This window comes from Microcaecilia unicolor, chromosome 2, assembly GCF_901765095.1.
Source record: "Microcaecilia unicolor chromosome 2, aMicUni1.1, whole genome shotgun sequence".
NCBI classification, from domain to species: Eukaryota; Metazoa; Chordata; class Amphibia; order Gymnophiona; family Siphonopidae; genus Microcaecilia; species Microcaecilia unicolor.
In genome coordinates this window covers 233,470,948-233,490,041 of record NC_044032.1, presented here as the reverse complement: position 1 = coordinate 233,490,041, position 19,094 = coordinate 233,470,948, and the positions used below count along the sequence as shown (strand labels likewise).

The 19,094-nt window shown below is 43.2% G+C and overlaps 1 protein-coding gene across 2 annotated transcripts in view; it reads left to right on the top strand.

Annotated features, from left to right (window-relative positions):
* Positions 1-16,105, top strand: part of LOC115462361 (programmed cell death 1 ligand 1-like) — a 77,376-nt gene extending 61,271 nt beyond the window's left edge. For both annotated transcript variants that reach the window (XM_030192372.1, XM_030192373.1), the window contains 2 exons: positions 2,647-2,700; positions 16,072-16,105. In XM_030192372.1, coding sequence (XP_030048232.1) covers positions 2,647-2,700; positions 16,072-16,094 — 77 coding nt within the window. In that variant the 3' untranslated portion in view covers positions 16,095-16,105. The remainder of the gene's footprint in view (positions 1-2,646; positions 2,701-16,071) is intronic.
* Positions 16,106-19,094: the final 2,989 nt, after the last annotated feature.

Sequence of the window (19,094 nt, the reverse complement as noted above, 5' to 3'; positions counted from 1 at the left end):
ATGACCCAGCAAATTTGAAAGGGAAATGAGAGATGAAAATTTAAACAAGTCCCAGATTATACTCAGTACAGAGGAATCAGGTGTCATCAAAGAGGGAGAGGTCTTGGGTGGGTTTGTTGATCAATGGTAAACTGAGAAACCTTGTCCAGGATATACTTGCCAAAGGCATAAGCAGACAGAAACAGGAAAGGGTTGGGGTTTGAGCCAAGTTGGTGCTCAGTGAGATACAAAACAGTATGAAATAGATCCCTAGCAGGGCACTTAGAATCCCTAAGAAGAGCAAGATAGTAATTATGTTTGGCTAGTTGAATTTCCAAATGATAATGGGACAAAGCCAATTTAAATGCCTGGAAAGAGGTGGCGGAATGATAGCGATGTCAGCGATGCTCAGTTTTCTAGATGGAGAGCTTTTTAGTCTAAATACCACTTTACCAACTAGATCCAACAATTCCCACTATGAATTTCTATCATTTTGAAATAAAATATATTTATTTACTATTTTGTTCTATTTTTAACATGTATTTTATATTGATATACTTACACTTTTTGTTTTGGGGGAAAAGACCTCAGTGGCTTTAATGGCCCGACTTTCTAAGCATATTAAAAAGCCTCTCAATTTCACCACCTTCACTGGTCAACCCCCCCCCCCCTACTTATCTTTAGTTGACCGTATTTATATTGTATCATTTATTATTTACAATACTTTATAACTTTCATAATACTTTCATTATATTTTTCTAACACAACACAACGATGCACTTATCTTTTTCCTAAGGCTCTATGGAGCCGTCCGTTTTGCCACTCTGGGCTTCATCAGGAACCTACGTAAAACCCCTTTTATTTAAAGGGTACTGAACCGTGCTTTGCCTTATCACCTACAAAATAAAAACGCAAATAAACAACATAGTAAGATCTATTTAAAAAACTTCTCTGGTGACCACGCAACATATGATTACAAATTCTTACCTTACTGCACATCGAAGCCTTTTTTTTTTACCAGCGGACGGTATAGCAGGATAAACATAGCGCTAAACGGAAGTGTTATGTGAATGAAGGTACTTCCAGGATTAGGGGTATGCTTCTTTTAATAGCGCTGGCGCCATGTTTTCCTTCCTATACCGTCTGCTAGTACTAAAGGCTGTGGTGCGCAGTAAGGTGAGAAGTTGTAATCATATCCTTAGTGTGGTTGCCAGAGAAGCTTTTTGTTGTTTATTTGCGTTTTTATTTTGTAGGTAATAGGCAAAGTACAGTTCAGTGCCCTTTAAATAAAAGGGGTTTTGCATAGGATCCTGACGAAGCCCAGAGTGGTGAAACACACTGCTCCATAGAGCCTAGAGCCTTAGGAACAAGATAAGCGCATTGTTGCCTATGTGTTATCAAAATATAATGAAAGTATTATGAAAGTTATAAAGTATTGTAAATAATAAATGATACAATATAAAAAAGATCAACTGAGGATAAGTAGGAGGGGTTTTGACCACTGAAGGTGGTGAAATTGTGAGGCTTTTTAATGTGCCTACAAAGTCAGGCCATTAAAGCCACTGAGATCTTTGCCCTCAAAACAAAAAGTGTAAGCATATTAATATAAAATACATGTTAAGAATATAAACAAATAGTAAATGAATATATTTTATTTCAAAATGATAGAAATTCATAGTGGAAATAGTTGGATCTAGTTGGTAAAATGGTATTTAGTACTTTTGATGTATATCTGTATTTCCACGCGGGGCCATGATGATCAAATCCCATGCACTATTCTGAACAGCACTGGAAAATTAGTGCTGGAACAGTGCAGGGGATTAAAGCCCTCATGATCAAAACTAGTAGCATGCAAATTTATGCACTCTATTGGTTTTGATCATCCTGTGGGAGGACTGTGCCTGGGCACGCACCCAAAGCACAATCCTCCCTCAGGAGTTGTTTGACAGGTTCGGGCTATGAAAACTAAAAAAAAACCTGGACCTGGCTAACAGGACGTCCACCCCCCCCCCCCCCCAACTGCCCCGACATCCGACAAGTTTCTCTGGTGTCTTCTTCCCCCACCCCTGGACACGGGGGGCTGGATGTCTGGTGGATCTCCAGCCTCCCAACCCCCCCACTGACACAAGGGCACAGGGGGCAAGGGAGCCACTTATTCAATCAGACAACATGGTGGCCAGGTCAGAGTGAAGAAGTGGTTCTTCACAGGAGTTACAATTCTGTGTCGTATCACAGTACCATTCTGCTAGCTTTAACTATGGGCACTGGAAAACTCAGTGGCAGTCTTCACAGCGCAGTGCTGGGAAAGAGGTGCATGGCTCCGCATGAAGTTTCTGAAATGCAGGAGCAAGTGCAGACAAATGCAAATGTAAAATCTCCTCCTGTCCCCCTCCTCATCATGGAAAAAAACAATATAGACACAGGCAAACTAGGAGCTATCATATAGCATGTGTATGATCAACTGCATTAACAGATTCAGTAGCTATGAAAGTCAGGAGTCCAGTTTCAAAGCATCCTTCTGCCCTCTTTAAATTCAACTAGGAGGGCCCTGATGCCCTGAACCAAAAATGATACTGCTTGGCTTCCACTCTTACTGTAGGTTCATGCAGGTTTCTTCATTGTGTGCTCTCTTGATCAGTCATTTTTCTTTTTTGTCTCACATTGTAGACCCACCAAGAGCCCCTGTTAATAAAGTTGAGGTTGATGTGCACCACGGACAGGGTGAGTAAAAAGCAGTAAATTATGTGGGTACTGGAGCTTGGTAGAGGAGTTACTCTTACCTGCCTGTACGTGGTCTGCACTGGATTTGAAAATAACCCACCAGCTCTTGGAATTGTGTACATCCGATGCAAAGAAATTATGGGGTAACAATTGTACATGTACAGTCATGGAATATAGGAATTTAGAAAAAAAAAAAAAAACCACTGTCAGAATATGTGGCCAAAATTTATCTCTAAAACTTGAGAAGGGACTGTGGCATTTTGGGTGCGGGGACAAACGTTATGCTAATAGCGGCAATATTTAGCTGCTTCCAAATAATTTATCTGTTTAAGTCTGACCTCAAAACTAGCAGTTCTAACTTTAAAAGAATAACTTTATATCTATATAAAGTGATACTGGTAAAGATATATACAAGATAGGGCTAAATTCTATATATGGCACTGATAGACATTAGCAAGTAGCACTATTCTCAGAGTTGGGTGCCATTTATAGAATAGTGTTTGGCATCGGCATCTGTGCCTAATTTTGGGTGCGAGGATTTACACCAACTGAAACCTGGCGCAAATTCTCACACCTAAATTAGGCTCAGATCTCCCTTATACTGTAACACTGCGCACTAATTCAAGGAACACCCCTAATCCACCCATGCTCCTCCCATCCTCTAAACAGCAGCAGAGGCCTTGCTTGTGAGTACACTAGGACACTTCGCTGCATGTATTGTGCTGGGTCACCTCTTCCTTTCCAGGCAGTTTGGCACATTGATGGCATCAGTACAGCTCTGTCATATCTTGTGGTTTATCGATCGTAGGCTAAACCAGAAGTTGAACTAATGGAGCCCCCCTTTCCTGAATATGTATGCACAAGACAAAATACCAATGTCCATCCTCTTGGCCTTCCCCTGGCATCATGGGGAACATAAGGTACATGGATTCTTCCAAAAGTGCCATAAGTTGATCTTCGCAGACCCCCATAAGGTATCCTGCACATCAAGTGTGGATCAGACACAAAACATTAAGGTGACAATTCCATAAAATGGCGCCTCATTTTAGGCACCGCAGTGGGGCACACTTAGGGGCTCTTTTACTAAAGGGTTAGTGTGCGGCAACGGGCTTGCCAGGCTACCTCAGGAGTAGTTTCCACCCCCAGCGAGGGCCATTTCCATTTTTGTAGCGCCAGTGCTTACCCGGTGGTAATCGGATAGTGCTATGCGTTGCCCAGTTACCACCAGGATAATGTGGGAGCCCTTACCATCATCTCAATGGATGTCAGTAAGTGCTTCCCCCCCAAAATGGCCACATGGCTAGCGGTTGACTTACTGCACGGCCATTTCTTTTTGAGGAAAAAAAGACGGCCTTTTATTCACTGTGGTAAGAGGGGGCCTCAGTGCACATCAAAAACACGTACTGATGATAGCGTAGGTCCCCTTTTACCGCAGCTTAGTAAAAGGACCCCTCAGTCTCAATTCTATAAAGTGCACTAACTGACCAGCTGACCACTGGAGGGATTATGCAATGATCCCTCTTTAAGTCCCCCAGTGGTCACTGACGCACTCCCACTTCTCTAAGATGTGATAGTGACAGTACATACCAGGCTTTATGACATCTTCAGAAATTATGGCCATTCCTATTAGAGCAGCAAGCTGGTCCCAGGAGTAGGCTAGTGGTCAGTGCAGTGAACTGTAGAGAAAGAGACCAAGGCCCATATCCCACTCTTAGTACGCTTGTGATGGAAATTGTGAGCCCTCCATAAACCACAAACTACCCACTATACTTGTATATAGGAGACACTTCCAGGCTTGAGGGCTATTGCAGTGGTGTCCAGTTACATGCAGTAGGCTTTTTGGAATTCCTGGAGGGCTCACAATACAAAATAAGGGTGTAAAGTGGGATTTGTACCGAGGACCTTTTATGTGAAGTCCATTGCAGTGCTCGCTAGGCTGCCTCACTGATCTGCTGGGATGTTTGTGTGGTCAGTCTACTAAGAATTTTGGCCCCCAGACATCCCTATGGCTTGTTTTTGTGCATTTTTTTAATGGTACCTAGAAAAAGATGCACTGAGCAAAAATATTCTAGAAAATAGCAATTTTTGAAACAAAAAGTTAGTTGTTTTTCTGGTTCGAAAATTACCATGTTCTGGATGAGATTTCTAGATATTTTCAGCAAAATGTCTACAATTTGACTTGAATGTCATATCGAAAATGCTCACCCACGTATGTTTATAACCCCCCCCCCCCCCCCCCCCCCCAATGTCACTCAAATACTCCTGTACAAATTTGCACCTGCTTGGAATAATGTGTAAACATGTGACGTCTACACAGTATGCAGAGACACATACAACAGCTTTTTCTATTGTGGGGCCTGCTCTGTGGAATGGGCTGCCTGGATATCTAAGATTAGGTGGGAGTGTGGAGCAGTTTCAGAAAAGCTTGAAAACATATTTCTTTGTTAAAGTGTGGGGCTGAACCTGTCATTTGTTGGGCTGATGATGAACAGTTTGCTCTTATTTTCTGTCTTTATTTATGTTTTTATTGTACTCCGCTTAGTTGTAAGCGGATTAAAATTTTTAAAATAAAAGCATGTCTCTCATTCACCCGACTCTCCCTGTTTCTCACCTAACCTACCCTTCCCTCTTCCTGTCATTGGAATGCTTTTGTGTTTCACATATATTCTGATATTTATTTATTAGAATTTTTTTGTTAACATTTGCTCATTCCCAATCTGAAGAAAGGGTTACCTTCAAAAGCTAGTCAAAAGATATATTAAGTTAGTCCAATTTAAAAAAGCTATCATCTTATTTTCTTTTCTATGTTTTGATTTATTTCTATTTATTACCTAAATAAATAAATACCTGTATATCTTATAAAATATGCTCCTACATTCCAACTCTGCTCTTGCTCTGTTCAAACTACACTTCCAGGATTGCCTATATACGGATGTGTATGTATATGTGCTTAAACTGCTATTCAGTTTTATAAAGCCCTTTGCCTGTGTAACACAGGTTTACGCATGGAAAACCTTTATGGAATTACCCCCAAGGGTTCTATCATCACAAACTGTCTGGAATTTGAAATTTTCTGCCCAGTGTGTGGCGGCAGCCAAAAAAGCATTGAAAATAAGGCCAAGAATATTACAATGCCTCTGTGTCACTGAGTATTGAGTTCAATTCTGGTCACTGTATCCCAAAAAAGATAAAGTGGAATTAGAAAATGTTCAAAGAAGAGCAGCCAAAATGATAAAGGGGATGGAACTCCTCTCATAGAAGGAAAGGCTAAAGAGGTTAGGGCTCTTAAGCTTGGCAACGAGATGGCTAAGTGGGAATATGATAGAGGCAGTGTGTTTTTTCTAGCAAAAAAGGTGCCGGTACTCAAATGCTTGGCCACCCTTCAGGGATGAGGTGATCACTGAGGGACCCATCCCACAATAGCCAGGTCCCCTGCAATCATTCATAGAATCTATGACAAGGCAGAATTGGTACGTAGAGCCTGAGCTCGTTCATTAAAACTTGGAGTCATGGGCCAATTTTAACAGACAATGGAAAAGGTGCTGGTACTCAGTACTCCCAAGTACCCCCTCAAAAAAGCCCTGGATAGCGGTCTACAAAATCCTGAGTGGTGTAGAATGGGTAAAAGTTAGGCCTGAACATTTAACCCGTTAACGCGATTAACGCATTAAATGTTTAACTTGTGTTTAAATTTTTAACGCAAGTTAAGAGATCACTTAGCCAAGTTTCTCTCCTGTTTTTTGTTTTCTTCCGGGACCTTACATCTCACTCTGGTAGACCCCCTGTCTTCTGCACACTCCAAGCCTCTCTCTGTAACAGGAAGTTCTGTCAGAGGGGGTGGAACTTCCTGTTACAGAGGCTTTGGGTGAGGCAGGGAGAAGGAGTCGCTGCGAGCAAGCATGAGGAGGAGCTGCTGAATTCGTGCCAGTGGTGTGAGGAGCTACCAGGTGAGAGAGAAAGGGGTGGGGGCCAACCTGACCATCGACCGCCAAGGGGCCGACCCGACCGCCGACAGCTGACTGCTGATTCAACCGCCAACCATAGCAGGAGAAAGAGGGGAAAAAAAGAGAGATGTGGGCATACAGAAGCTTTGGGTAAGGCAGGGAGAAGGAGCCTGCGCCATGAGAAGGTGCCAGGTGAGACCCTGCAATATATTGATTGGGGGGGGGGGGCAGACCGCAGCAGTAGAAAAAGGAAAAAGGAGAGAGATGTAGATGGGGGGCCAACCACAGTGGGAGAAAGAAGAAAAGAGATGTAGTCAGGGGAGGGGGGCCATAGCAAAAGAGAGAGAGAGTGAGAGAGATGGAGGAATGGAAGAATTAAAGAAGGGAATGATGGCCATAGCAGGAAAGGAAGAAAATGGTAGCAATACCAGTCTCTGCTGGGCTTGTGGTGATCAGAAATGGAGATGGTGCCAGGAGAGAGATTGGGAAAAGGGAGATGGTACCAGGGGAGAGGAAGGGAGGACAGGAGATGTTCAAAGTCCACCGTATAGTAATGGTATTTCTATCAACCAAAGTAAATACAATACAGGAGTAAAATTGTTAGTATACCTATCAACGATAACCAATTACATTAAAAAGTTTTCAAAAAATTTTTCTTCATTGATTTTGTGAATTTTAGAAGAGACTGGTTACATCAAAAGCTACATTGTGGATTACAATTGCTTTGTTGGTTTGGATTTTCCAAAAGGGTTTTTTGATGGCGATTTGAGATTGCCTGAGGAAATCATTGGACTAATCAACACAGGAATATTTTACTATTCTCCGACTTTTCCTTGAATGAGCAATAACTTTGCATTCTTCCATATGAATCATTAATTATCTCATGGACTATTAACATTTATATGAAGTTCATTTGCTTTATATATTGAATTGATTGAGCTGGGAAAACCAAAAGTTTGGTCGGAGTATAATAAGAGTAGATAAGAACTAGAGGGCAGTAAATAAGAACTAGAGGGCATGATATGAGATTGAAGAGGGGCAAACTCAAGAAAAATGCCAGGAAGTAGTGGATGCTTGGAATGCTCTCCCATGGGAGGTGGTAGAGAGGAAAACGGTAACGGAATTCAAACATGCGTGGGATAAACATAAAGGAATCCTATTCCGAGGGAATGGATCCTCAGAAGCTTAGCCGAGATTGGGTGGCAGAGCCGGTGGTGGGAGGGGGAGCTGGTTGGGAGGCGGGGATAGTGCTGGGCAGACTTATATGGTTTGTGCCCTGAAAATGACAGATACAAATCAAGGTAAGGTATACACAAAAAGTAGCACATATGAGTTTATCTTGTTGGGCAGACTGGATGGACCATGCAGGTCTTTTTCTGCCGTCATCTACTATGTTACTATGTTATAATGGCTTAAAGATGTAGCTAAGCTGTTATAGAATAGTAGAGCACAACCGCATTGGAGTGACAAAAATTAGGCACACCTGCTCATGACAGGTCGATGCCCGCAGGATAGCTATAACTCCTTAATCAGTTCCCCGCAGTCATACAGAGATCCAGAATCCACTTAGATGTATGCATAGCAAAAGTGGACGTTTGCTCACAGTGCAGGTGCCTATAGCACTACTTTCACATGCAGACCTCTAGTTATGCTGCTGTTTTGTGAATATTGTAACCAGGTACCTTTCTTGTGCAGCCAAGGATAGAACAATCTCCTCCAGCCACAGGCTCCCAGTACAATGAAGAAATAGATGTCCACCAGTAACTTCAATCTTAAAGGACTTTTATTCCATGCAGGTTTCTAGTACACAGTTCCAACAGCAGCATTCACCTTCAATCTTAAGCACATATAAGCCACCTGAAAGAGTGTGGCAAATAGTCCCCTTTAAGCATCAGGCTATCAGCACATACCAGGATTCAATACAGGCTTACAGTCTCCAAGCAACAGTTTCTACCTTCTATCCTCTTTACCTTCAGGAGAGTTCAATACTTTAGGGACTCCCTCTACCCAAGGGTTTTCCCCTGCATCAGCTTCACAGTGAATTCAATACTTTTGGGACTTCCTCTCACCCAAGGAATTTCAGCCTGCTTCAGTACTTTAGGGACCTCCCTGCCCAAGGGTTTTCAGCCTGCAACTGCATCTCTCCTTCTGCTTCTCTCTCCTGAACTGAACTGCTGGGACTCCTTCCCACCTGCCTAATCAATCCCTGGCTTCAGCTACCCCCACCAATCATTCTCCTTCCATTAGCTTCCCCACACCCATACCAGCTGAGTTGAGCATTAAACTAATGAGACCAATGATGAGCTCCTGCACACAGGCTTTCCTAACTCTCTTTCCGCCTAGTGGCAGCCACTCTACACAACCTGCCAGCCTACACCCATGTCTTCCCCGATTGCAGCTAGGAGTCCAGTCCAGGTTCTTCATCTCACCCTCTGGCTCCTTGCCTGCATTGCCTTCTGGGACTCGTATTTCAGACTGAAACTGCCTTAACCCAACTATCCTGGATGTGACTTTATCACAATATTTATTTCTAAAATGGCTGTTCAAAGTTGTGCATGGTGCCAAATATACACTCTTCACACTGTTCCTCCTCCTTATCCCTATAAAACGCTGGTGGGCGAAGGATGACTGGGAGCTGAGCACTGGTGGGGATTGGGGATGGAGGATCACTGAGGTAAAGATGGGGGGGGGGGGTAGAGAATGGGATTCGTGCGCTCTGTTTTCTCCTTCCCCTCCTCTCTGTCCTTGTAATCCTGTTCCATCATCCCCAGCTCCAAAGTCTCATCTCCCAAGATGGCCACTAATTCCTCCTACCTGGAACACTGCCCTTTCCATCAACTCTTCTCCTCTCTTTTAATGACCAGTAAGGCACAGGCCTCCTCTTCAGGCTAAAATCCTGTGCCGTGGAGGATGGAGGCAGACTAGCTGCAGTGCTTGCTTTTCTCAGCCTTCTTGGATATAAAGGGAAAATTCAAAAAAACAGCCTTCTCGGGAGCGGGACAAAGGAAGTATTTCTTCAGGCTTTCCTCACTCACCTTTGTCTTTTCCTTTTTCATTGCAACCCTCCCCACCCCTCTTGAAACATACCTCAGTCATTCCAATCCTCTTAACTCAGTCCTCACAGCTACTTCAATCCCCACTTTTCTGTGATATGCCCCCACTCTCTGTGTGCCACAAGGTTTGGGCCGGTTCTTGTTAACATTTTCGTAAGCGATATTACTGAAGGGCTGCCTGCTAAGGTTTGACTCTTTGTGGATGATACCAAAATCTTCAATAGGCCAGACATCCCTGATTGTGTGGATAATATGAGGAGAGGCCTAACAAAGCCTGAAGAATGGTTCAGAATTTGGCAGCTAAGATCTAATGCCATAAAATATGCAAGATCAAATTGTGTGGACACCTCTTTATGGGGCCCTTTTACTAAGCTGCGGTAAGGCCACTGCATGGGTAGTGCATGCCAAATCAACCCTATTACTGGGGTAGTGCAGGCACCCTGCAGTAGTTTTGAAGTAGGTGCATGCAGTTTCTCACACTAGAAAGGTGTAGTAGCCGTGTTAGTCCACTTTTAAAGGTAATCAATAGAAATCAAACAAAATAAAACAGACTGTCAATGAAATGCTTGGATGTTTCACTTATATATACTGTCATCTACCACATTTGCTTATTTCCGATCTGACGAAGAAGGGCAACCTTCGAAAGCTAATCAAGAAATGTATTAAGTTATGTCCAATAAAAAAGGTATCATCTTATTTTCTTTTCCATGTTTTATTTTGTCTGATTTCTATTGATTCACACTAGAAAATAATTTTCTATTTTCTACTGTGGGGGGCGATTCCAGCAGTAAATGGCAGTGCAGCCACGTTGCTGCATGCTTCCTGATAACCGCATGAGTAGCGCGTGAGCTCTTAACGACAAATAAATAGGTGGTGATAAGGGCTTAGGTAGTAAATAGCTGCGCAGTACTTTTAATATTAGTGCATTGCCATTTACGGCCTGAATTAAAAAAGGCCTTTTAACCCGCCATGGTAAAAAATGGCCCAGCATGCGCCAATTTCACATGCCCAAACTAGCGCAGGCCACTTTTTACTGCAGCTTATGTGCAGGGATATCACATTAACTGTATACATACAAATCCCAGCAACAAGTTTTCAAATTTTTAAATCACTTCTTCCAACATGTCACTGTTTATTCAATCATTTTTGTATTCAAAAGTTTTTGTAGACCTTCAGAATATGGCAGACTCGTCATTGGTCTTGTTTTTATAGGTTTTCTTCAGTGTCTATAATTCAAAGCTGTGTACTTAGCTTTAGTAATGCTGATGTTTCTCGGACTTGCTGTAGACATGGCCAAGTTTTGAATATTCTTCAACGGGGCAGTCCGCTATGATAGAAAATAGATACAGTTAAGAAATAACCTCCAAGGGAGAAAATGATCTTCCAAGCAGTGACAAACACTCACATCATTATACCAGCAACCTTCTTTACCAGCAGCTAAGATGGCAGCGGCGTCTATCCGCCGTTCTTAAATGCACAAAATTTTATTTATCACATGATCATCATGACAAAATACTATTGGTTAACACAGTCCTGAACTTAGATCAAACAAGAGACCACCATTCCAGTTCTGCATTCAGCCCATCCAGCTTATAATCGAACGAGAAAAACGCCCAAGTTCCGACCTAAATCGGGAGATGGGCGTCTTTCTCACAAAAACAAATAAAGCGGTATAATCGAAAGCCGAACTTTGGACGCTTTCAACTGCACTCCGTCGCGGATGCGGACAAAGTGGACGGGGGCGTGTCGGAGGCGTGGTGAAGGTGGAACTGGGGTGTGGTTATCACCCGAACAGAGATGGGCGCCTTTCGCCGATAATGGATGCGTTTGTAGCTAGAATTTAGGGCACTTTTCCTGGACCCTGTTTTTTCACGAATAAGGCCCCAAAAAGTGCCCTAAATGACCAGATGACCCCCAGAGGGAGTCGGGGATGACCTCCCCTGACTCCCCCAGTGGTCACTAACCCCCTCCCACCACAAAAAATGATGTTTCACAACTTTTTATTTTCACCCTCAAATGTCATACCCTCCTCCCAAGCAGCAGTATGCAGGTCCCTGGAGCAGTTGTTAGGGGGTGCAGTGGACGTCAGGCAGGTGGACCCAGGCCCATCCCCCCCCTACCTGTTACAATTGTGCTGCTTAATGCTTAGTCGTCCAACCCCCCCAAACCCACTGTACCCACATGTAGGTGCCCCCCTTCACCCCTTAGGGCTATAGTAATGGTGTAGACTTGTGGGCAGTGGGTTTTGAGGGGGATTTGGGGGGCTCAACACCCAAGGGAAGGGTGCTGTGCACCTGGGAGCTCTTTTACCTTTTTTTTGTTTTTGTAAAAGTGCCCCCTAGGGTGCCCGGTTGGTGTCCTGGCATGTGAGGGGGACCAGTGCACTACGAATGCTGGCTCCTCCCATGACCAAAGGGCTTGTATTTGGTCGTTTTTGAGATGGGCGTCGTCGGTTTCCATTATCAGCGAAAACTGAGGTCGTCCATCTCTAAGGTTGACCATCTCAACATTTAGGTCGACCATCTCTTAGGTCGACCTAAATTCTGAGATTTGGGCATCCCCGACCGTATTATCAAAACGAAAGATGGACGCCCATCTTGTTTCGATAATACGGGATACCCCGCCCCTTCGCGGGGACATCCTCAGAGATGGGCGCCCTTAGAGATGGGTGTCCCTGTTCGAAAATGCCCCTCCATATGGAAAATCCATCGCTGTTCTTTGTAGTTAAAAGTTTTTTGGCATTGCTGAACAACTTGTTTGATCTAAGTTACATGTTTATTAAAAAAAAAAATGCAGGATCATGCATTTGGGTTGCAAAATCCAAGGATTTTTCAGCCTCCAAAATCTTTAAAATCAGCGAGTCAGACACTTCTGGATGTTTCTTCTTTTCACAAGGTACATCTAAAGGAATATCATGCAACTATCTTTTTTATTATTGTATTGGGTCAAAACTTTGGACTGCACTACCACAAGAACTGAGAACATTTCAAGGCACTGGAAAGTTCAAAAAGATCTGAAAACTTTTATTTTTCAACAAGCTTTCGGGGCAGATTGGTTTTTGTTAAGTATGCTGGACTGATGTGGGAAAAAAAGGGACCAAGTGAAGCTGGCGAAATGCTCGTCAAGGTCGGCTTTCTTTTTCCATTATCGGGCGAAGCCGGCTATCTCGTGACCACGCCCCCATCCCGCCTTCGCTACCCTACCGACACGCCCCCTTGAAGTTTGGCCGGCTCCGCGACGGAAAGCAGTTGGCACCGGCCAAAATCGGCTTTCGATTATACCGATTTGGCCGGGTTCAGGAGATCGCCGGCCATCTCCCGATTTGTGTCTGAAGATGGCTGGCGATCTCCTTCGAAAATAAGCAGGATAGTAACATAGTAGATGACAGCAGAAAAAGACCTGCACGGTCCATCCAGTCTGCCCAACAAGACAAACTCATATGTGCTACCTTTTGTGTATACCTGACCTTGATTTGTTTCTGCCATTTTCAGGGCACAGACTGTAGAAGTCTGCCCAGCACAAGCCCCGCCTCCCAATCACCAGCCCCGCCTCCCACCACTGGCTCTGCCACCCAATCTCGGCTAAGCTTCTGAGGATCCATTTCTTCTGAACAGGATTCCTTTATGTTTATCCCACGCATGTTTGAATTCCGTTACCGTTTTCATCCCCACCAGCATGCACCTATATAAGGCCTAGGTCCTTACCACCACCCATTAACTTAGCAGTAAGGGCTCACGCGCTACCCGTGCAGTAACCATGCAGCACGTGACAATGTGGGCACACTGCCGGTTATTATTTTCTACCGTGGGATTCGGTGTGCATCAAAATTATAATTACCACCGGGCACATGCACTACCTATGCATTAGCCCTTCTGCGCCTTTGTAAAAGGGCCCCTTAGATTTTTCAAAACAACGTGCGTTCATTTTATGCTGCAAACCACACCAACTGTGGCCAGAGTTTAGCTGTAGCTGTGTCAAAGTGCCTCGTTAAATCAGCTAGAGATCGCACTGAAACGTTCAGCATCACCAGGTATCCCACAACATGGCTGCGGATAGCTCTTCCTGTTGTAAACCTAAAGTATTGACGTAGGGGCTCTTTTGAAGAGTGTTGTTGGATTTTTATATATGGTCTCTTCTTTTCTCTAAGAAATCGTTTTGGTATTTATTACAAACCACTTACGGCCATGGAATGAATATTGGGCCCAGTATTTCTTTCTAATAATTTATGTGCCTTTTACAAAACAGGCTCTCAGACATAGTCCCAACTCATATACAGATCCTCTTGTACAAATTTACAACTGCTCCAAGGCAGGTCTCATTGTTTTTATGTAATCTTTGTGTGTCCATGTATATTATAAAGTACTGTACATGTGTACCTCACGACTCTGTCCCAGCTCTGCTCGAAAATCACTCCTAAGAACACTTGCACATGCATTGCATAAAAATTAAGGTACTATCACCTGGTATGCCTGTTTTCTATATGTGTATATCCCTGTGTAATTTTATAAACATGTTTTGTATAGAAAAAATGCTTTATTAATATAACCCCCTGAGTGATCTCATAATTTTTTATTCTCATTTGATATCCATATTTCACTTTTGACTTTCTCAGCTGCAGTGGTGTTCCTAGGCTGGCTGACACCCGGGGCGGATCGCTGATGCCCCTCCCGGTGAAATTACACCCCCCCCCCAGGTGTAGTGCGAACCCCCCCCCCCCCCCCCGGGGTGCATTTTTACCTGCTGGGGGGGGGGGGGGTGCCGCGCGCCTGTTGGCTCCGAGTCCACTCGTTCCCTGCTGCTCCCTCTGCCCCGGAACAGGAAGTAACCTGTTCCGCGCAGAGGGAGCAGCAGGGAGGGAATGAGCGGACTCGGCCAACAGGCGCGTGGCACCCCCCCCAGCGGCGTGCACCCTGTGGTAGTTTCAAAGTTGGCACACACTGTTTCCCACGGTGGAAAATACTTTTCTATTTTCTACCACGGAGGGCTTTCCTGGCAGTAATCAACAGTGCAGACACATTGGCACGCGCTGTAGTGCATGAGCCCTTACCGCTAGGTCAATGGGTGACGGTAAGGGCTCAGGAGGTAAACAGCCATGCAATACTTTTAATTTTAGTACACGACCATTTACTGCCCCCCCTTTTTACAGCCGCAGCATGGCCCAGTGCACGCCAAAAGACTGTACCCACACTACCGCAGGCCACTTTTTACTGCTGCTTAGAAAAAGGGCCCCTAAATTACAATAAACAGTGAATTTATCAAATCAATGTCACAGGAATGAAGCTGCTTTCCATTCTACCTAATTTTATTACTATTAATTATATAAACCACCTTGCTACATCACAAGAAAAGCAGTATACCAAATTCATTAAACCATAAACTAAGTACATAGCAAATTACAGCCAACATAAAGGTTTTTATGAAATAAAACAAGTTGCCTTACAGACCTATAAATTGGACATTACACGATGTGATACCCGCAAGTGAGCCTTCTCCGAAGTATCCCCCACACTCTGGAATGCATTGCCTGAAAGGCTCTACTTAACACAAGACTATCTCTATTTCAGGAAGCAGGTGAAAACTTGGCTCTTCAACCAGGCCTTTAATGGACGAAGTAACTAACTTGTTAGTCTCACTCACACACACAAGGAGTGACTGAGGCTGCACATACTGCAGCAGGACATGTTTATCCACTCCTACCCTAGCTGAACCATCTCTCTGACCTCATGTGCAACTTTCTTCAAATCAGTCACCTTACTTTCTAACTCTTCCTACTTTCTTACCTATCTATATAGAGTTACATTTTTGCTTTACCCTTCACTATCAATTATAATGTTCTATTACGTATTTTGTAAGCAGTATACCATGCCATACTTTGTATTGTTTTTGAATATTTTTACTGCTGTAATTGCCTATTGCTCATGTTTGATCTATTCTTACCATACACTGCCTTGAGTGAATTCCTTCAAAAAGGCAGTAAATAAATCCTAATAAATAAATACATAACGGTTCCCCTCCCCAGATCAAGTAAGTTCATCTCTATTTTCTCACAATGTATAATAATACAAGTCTGACATTTGTTCAAAACACCACACCTTAGTCTTTCCCTTGAAGGTCAGGTAACTGTTTTCATTTCTAATGTCTGATAGGATGGAATTCAAAATTTTAGGAGCAAAGCAACTAAAAGCCATATGCATGATAAGGAAAGTAATGCTAACATTTACTTCATTGCCTTCAGAAAGTAGACTAAAAATGGTTTTAAAAAAATAGAAAATGTACTGGGAGAGGTGAAACGTTAAAACAACGTACTGGCCTTCATGGTTTTCTGTGTATTTCATTTTTGCTTGTGTTTGACATATTTTTGTCATCTTTTCCAGAAATGGACGTGAAGGAGATGTGAGAGAGCTGATGGAAAAATGCAAATATGACCCCTGAAGAGCTAAGGATTGTAAATTAACAGCTTAGTTACAGTCCAACTTACAAGTTCAAGAAATGGCTTATCAGTGCAATACATTTGTACTTCCACTGAGTTCAGCAAGGCAAGTTGCACAGATTCTGGCATCACCGGAAAGCAGGTTGTGAAAATGTATCTACGCCTTCTGGAATTATTTCACCAGAGTGAAATCAGTTCTTGCCTACATTACAGAGACTAATCTTCAAACGTGCTCATTATGGAAAGACTAGCAAACGCACATGAGCCAGCTGGAGAATTCTATACAAATGGAATAGAGGACACAGAGAAAAATGCCTTCTTGAAATTGTCATGCTTCTGCGTTTTGACTTAATGTCAGCAGAGTACAGCTGCTATTCTGATCTGCAAATAAATAAATAAGCCTGCAGTATGCACCAAAATACTCCAATAGACAAGTTAGATGGCCTGCTGGCAGGCCACTGTTAAAAATGAAAATTGCAAACAGGGAAAAAAACCTCTACGCCAGAAAAAAAAAAACAAGTAGGAGAAAGTAGAGGCTGATCAAAGGTCAAATCCCGCACCAGAAATGTAATAAAAGACTACTTTATTGATGTAAAATGGATATTTAATTAAATTTTTAAAAAGATGAATTATTTTTCTATTAAAGAATTGTGTAATACATATTGATATTATTTTCTATAATAATTTTGCTTGCTCCTGAATAAAAATGGTACTACTGGGTAGGTCAATTCCCAGCGCAGGTCCTTCACTGTTTGGGTTGGCCAGGGCTGGGAATGCAGGACAGGCAAGAGATGCAGTCAGTCTCAGTCATTATATGATGGTGACACCTAGTAGCCATATTCCATATTGCAGGAGGAGTCATTGTTACAATAACTAAAAAGCAATTTGGGGCAGGATATAATATAGAGGGAAAAAATCCCCAGGTACATTTGAATGAATGCTTATGGTGGTAGATCTCAACCCCAGTTGTGACTGAGATGGTAGCCTGAAGGAGCAGGAGGAAACTGGTTATAAAGAACTGTGGTACTACAGTTATTCATCATCATACCAGTTGGCCCATCCAGTTCATCTGGCTATTCCTGTCTACTGTGCTTTAGCTACACATATATCTTAGTTATCAGCCATACAAGCTTGAATATTTGCAGTAGATCAGTCACTCATCGAGTCAATTTTGCCATCCATTTTTGATACTCTAGCACAGGGGTTTCTGAGATCATTTCAAGGAGTCCACATGATACAGAGAAGAGAAAAGATCACGTTGCTATAATCCAGGTGAGCAGAATACAGTAGCTGTTGTAAAAGAAGGAACAGCAGTGAATGTGAAGATGGAAGTTGCCATGGGTGATGGTAGAAGCAGCAGATGTGGTTGTGGGATCAGAGGCTTCCATGCAGACTGGAAGCAGAAGCAGTCATGGTGGTGGGACTAGGAGTGACAGCAGTGACAGTGTGATCAGAAGCACATGTGGAGGCCAGAAGCAGGAACTCCAGGACCAGCATCAGCCTGTAAGGTCTGAGAACAGCTGTGCAGCACTAGTAAGTGAGAAGAGAGAGAGATACTAATGGTGACAAGCTGAAGGGAAAGAGACAGTTCACGGGACCGGTGGAGGAAGGGGGAGAGAGAGAGAGAGGAAGGAAAGAAAGATAAAGAGAGCTAGAAGGGACAGGCTTGGGGCTGGGGATAGGGCTCCAGGAGGGGTGGAGGGGATTATCAGGGGGTCCCTAGACTTTTGGGAGGTTAATAAGGGATCCACATAACAAAAAACCTGCTCTAGCTTTCTGGTTGATTAGTATAGATATTTCCGTACTTAACTAACATAGTAACATAGAGGCATATTTTCAAAGCACTTAGCCTTCCAAAGTTCCATAGGTTTCTATATTCTTCATATACCTGATTAGTTCAACGCAGATTACATACCAAGAAAATTTTGAATAACCCAGAGAATTACAGTAAAACAGAGACTTCCTATAATAATACAGTAAAATAGAAATTTCTGTTGATAACAAAAAGGCTCAGATAACTTAGCCAAGATAAGTTGTTTCCTAACCTTGGATAGAGCCTCAGGTATCTAAGGTCTCTAGGTAAACTTTTCCAGATACTTGTTACCAGATAAGTGAAATGGCTTTAGATGATGGAAAGTGTAATATTCTAAGTGAAAGAAGATCTAAAAATTCTTAGATACTTAATGCCTTTAGATGATAGGTTCTCTTAGCATAGAGAGTATCTTAATAGTAGGGCAGAACACCAACAAAAGCATATGCTGTAGACCAGAACCATACAAAAGTTTTGAATACCGTTATACAGATCTTTTGTCAGCAAAGGAGTAGGTCTATCATATTTTCCTGCCGAATAGACCAACCTGACCACCATATTTTGTAAAGTCTGCAGTTTCCTCAAAAGTGATACATTACAACCAGCGTATACAGGGGTGTGCTGGTAAATTTTTAACAACAGGCTCTTTCTCCAGACGTAGCCAGTTCTGCAGTTGGAAGGGCCAGGGGTGGCCGGGTTGGGGGGGGAGCAACACTTGCCTCTCTCTCCTCCCTCCCTTCGTGTGGGCACTCTAGGCATACCTTTGCTGGCAACCAATAAATGGACTGCCACCACTCCCAACGTCTTGCTCTGAGCAGCATGCTGAAACGTCTCACACATGCTGGAGAAGTCCCAGCCTGCTGCTCAGAGCTGGAAACAAGGAGCGGGGAGAAGCAGTCCATTTACTTGACTGGCAGGGCTCATCATCCCCACCAGCAAAGTAAAAGAGAATTCAGCAGGGGGCCCAAGCCCACATTTTAGAAGCCAGTTGTTAAAGTAGCCATGGAGGGCCCTACTTTAACAACCAGCTCCCAAAATTCTTAAAAACTTAACAACCGGCTCTTGCAAGCCTGTAAGAGCCTGCTCCAGCACACCACTGAGCGTATAAAAGATTGCAGTTGGCTTAAAACTAAAGACAGAACTAGTAGTTTAAATTG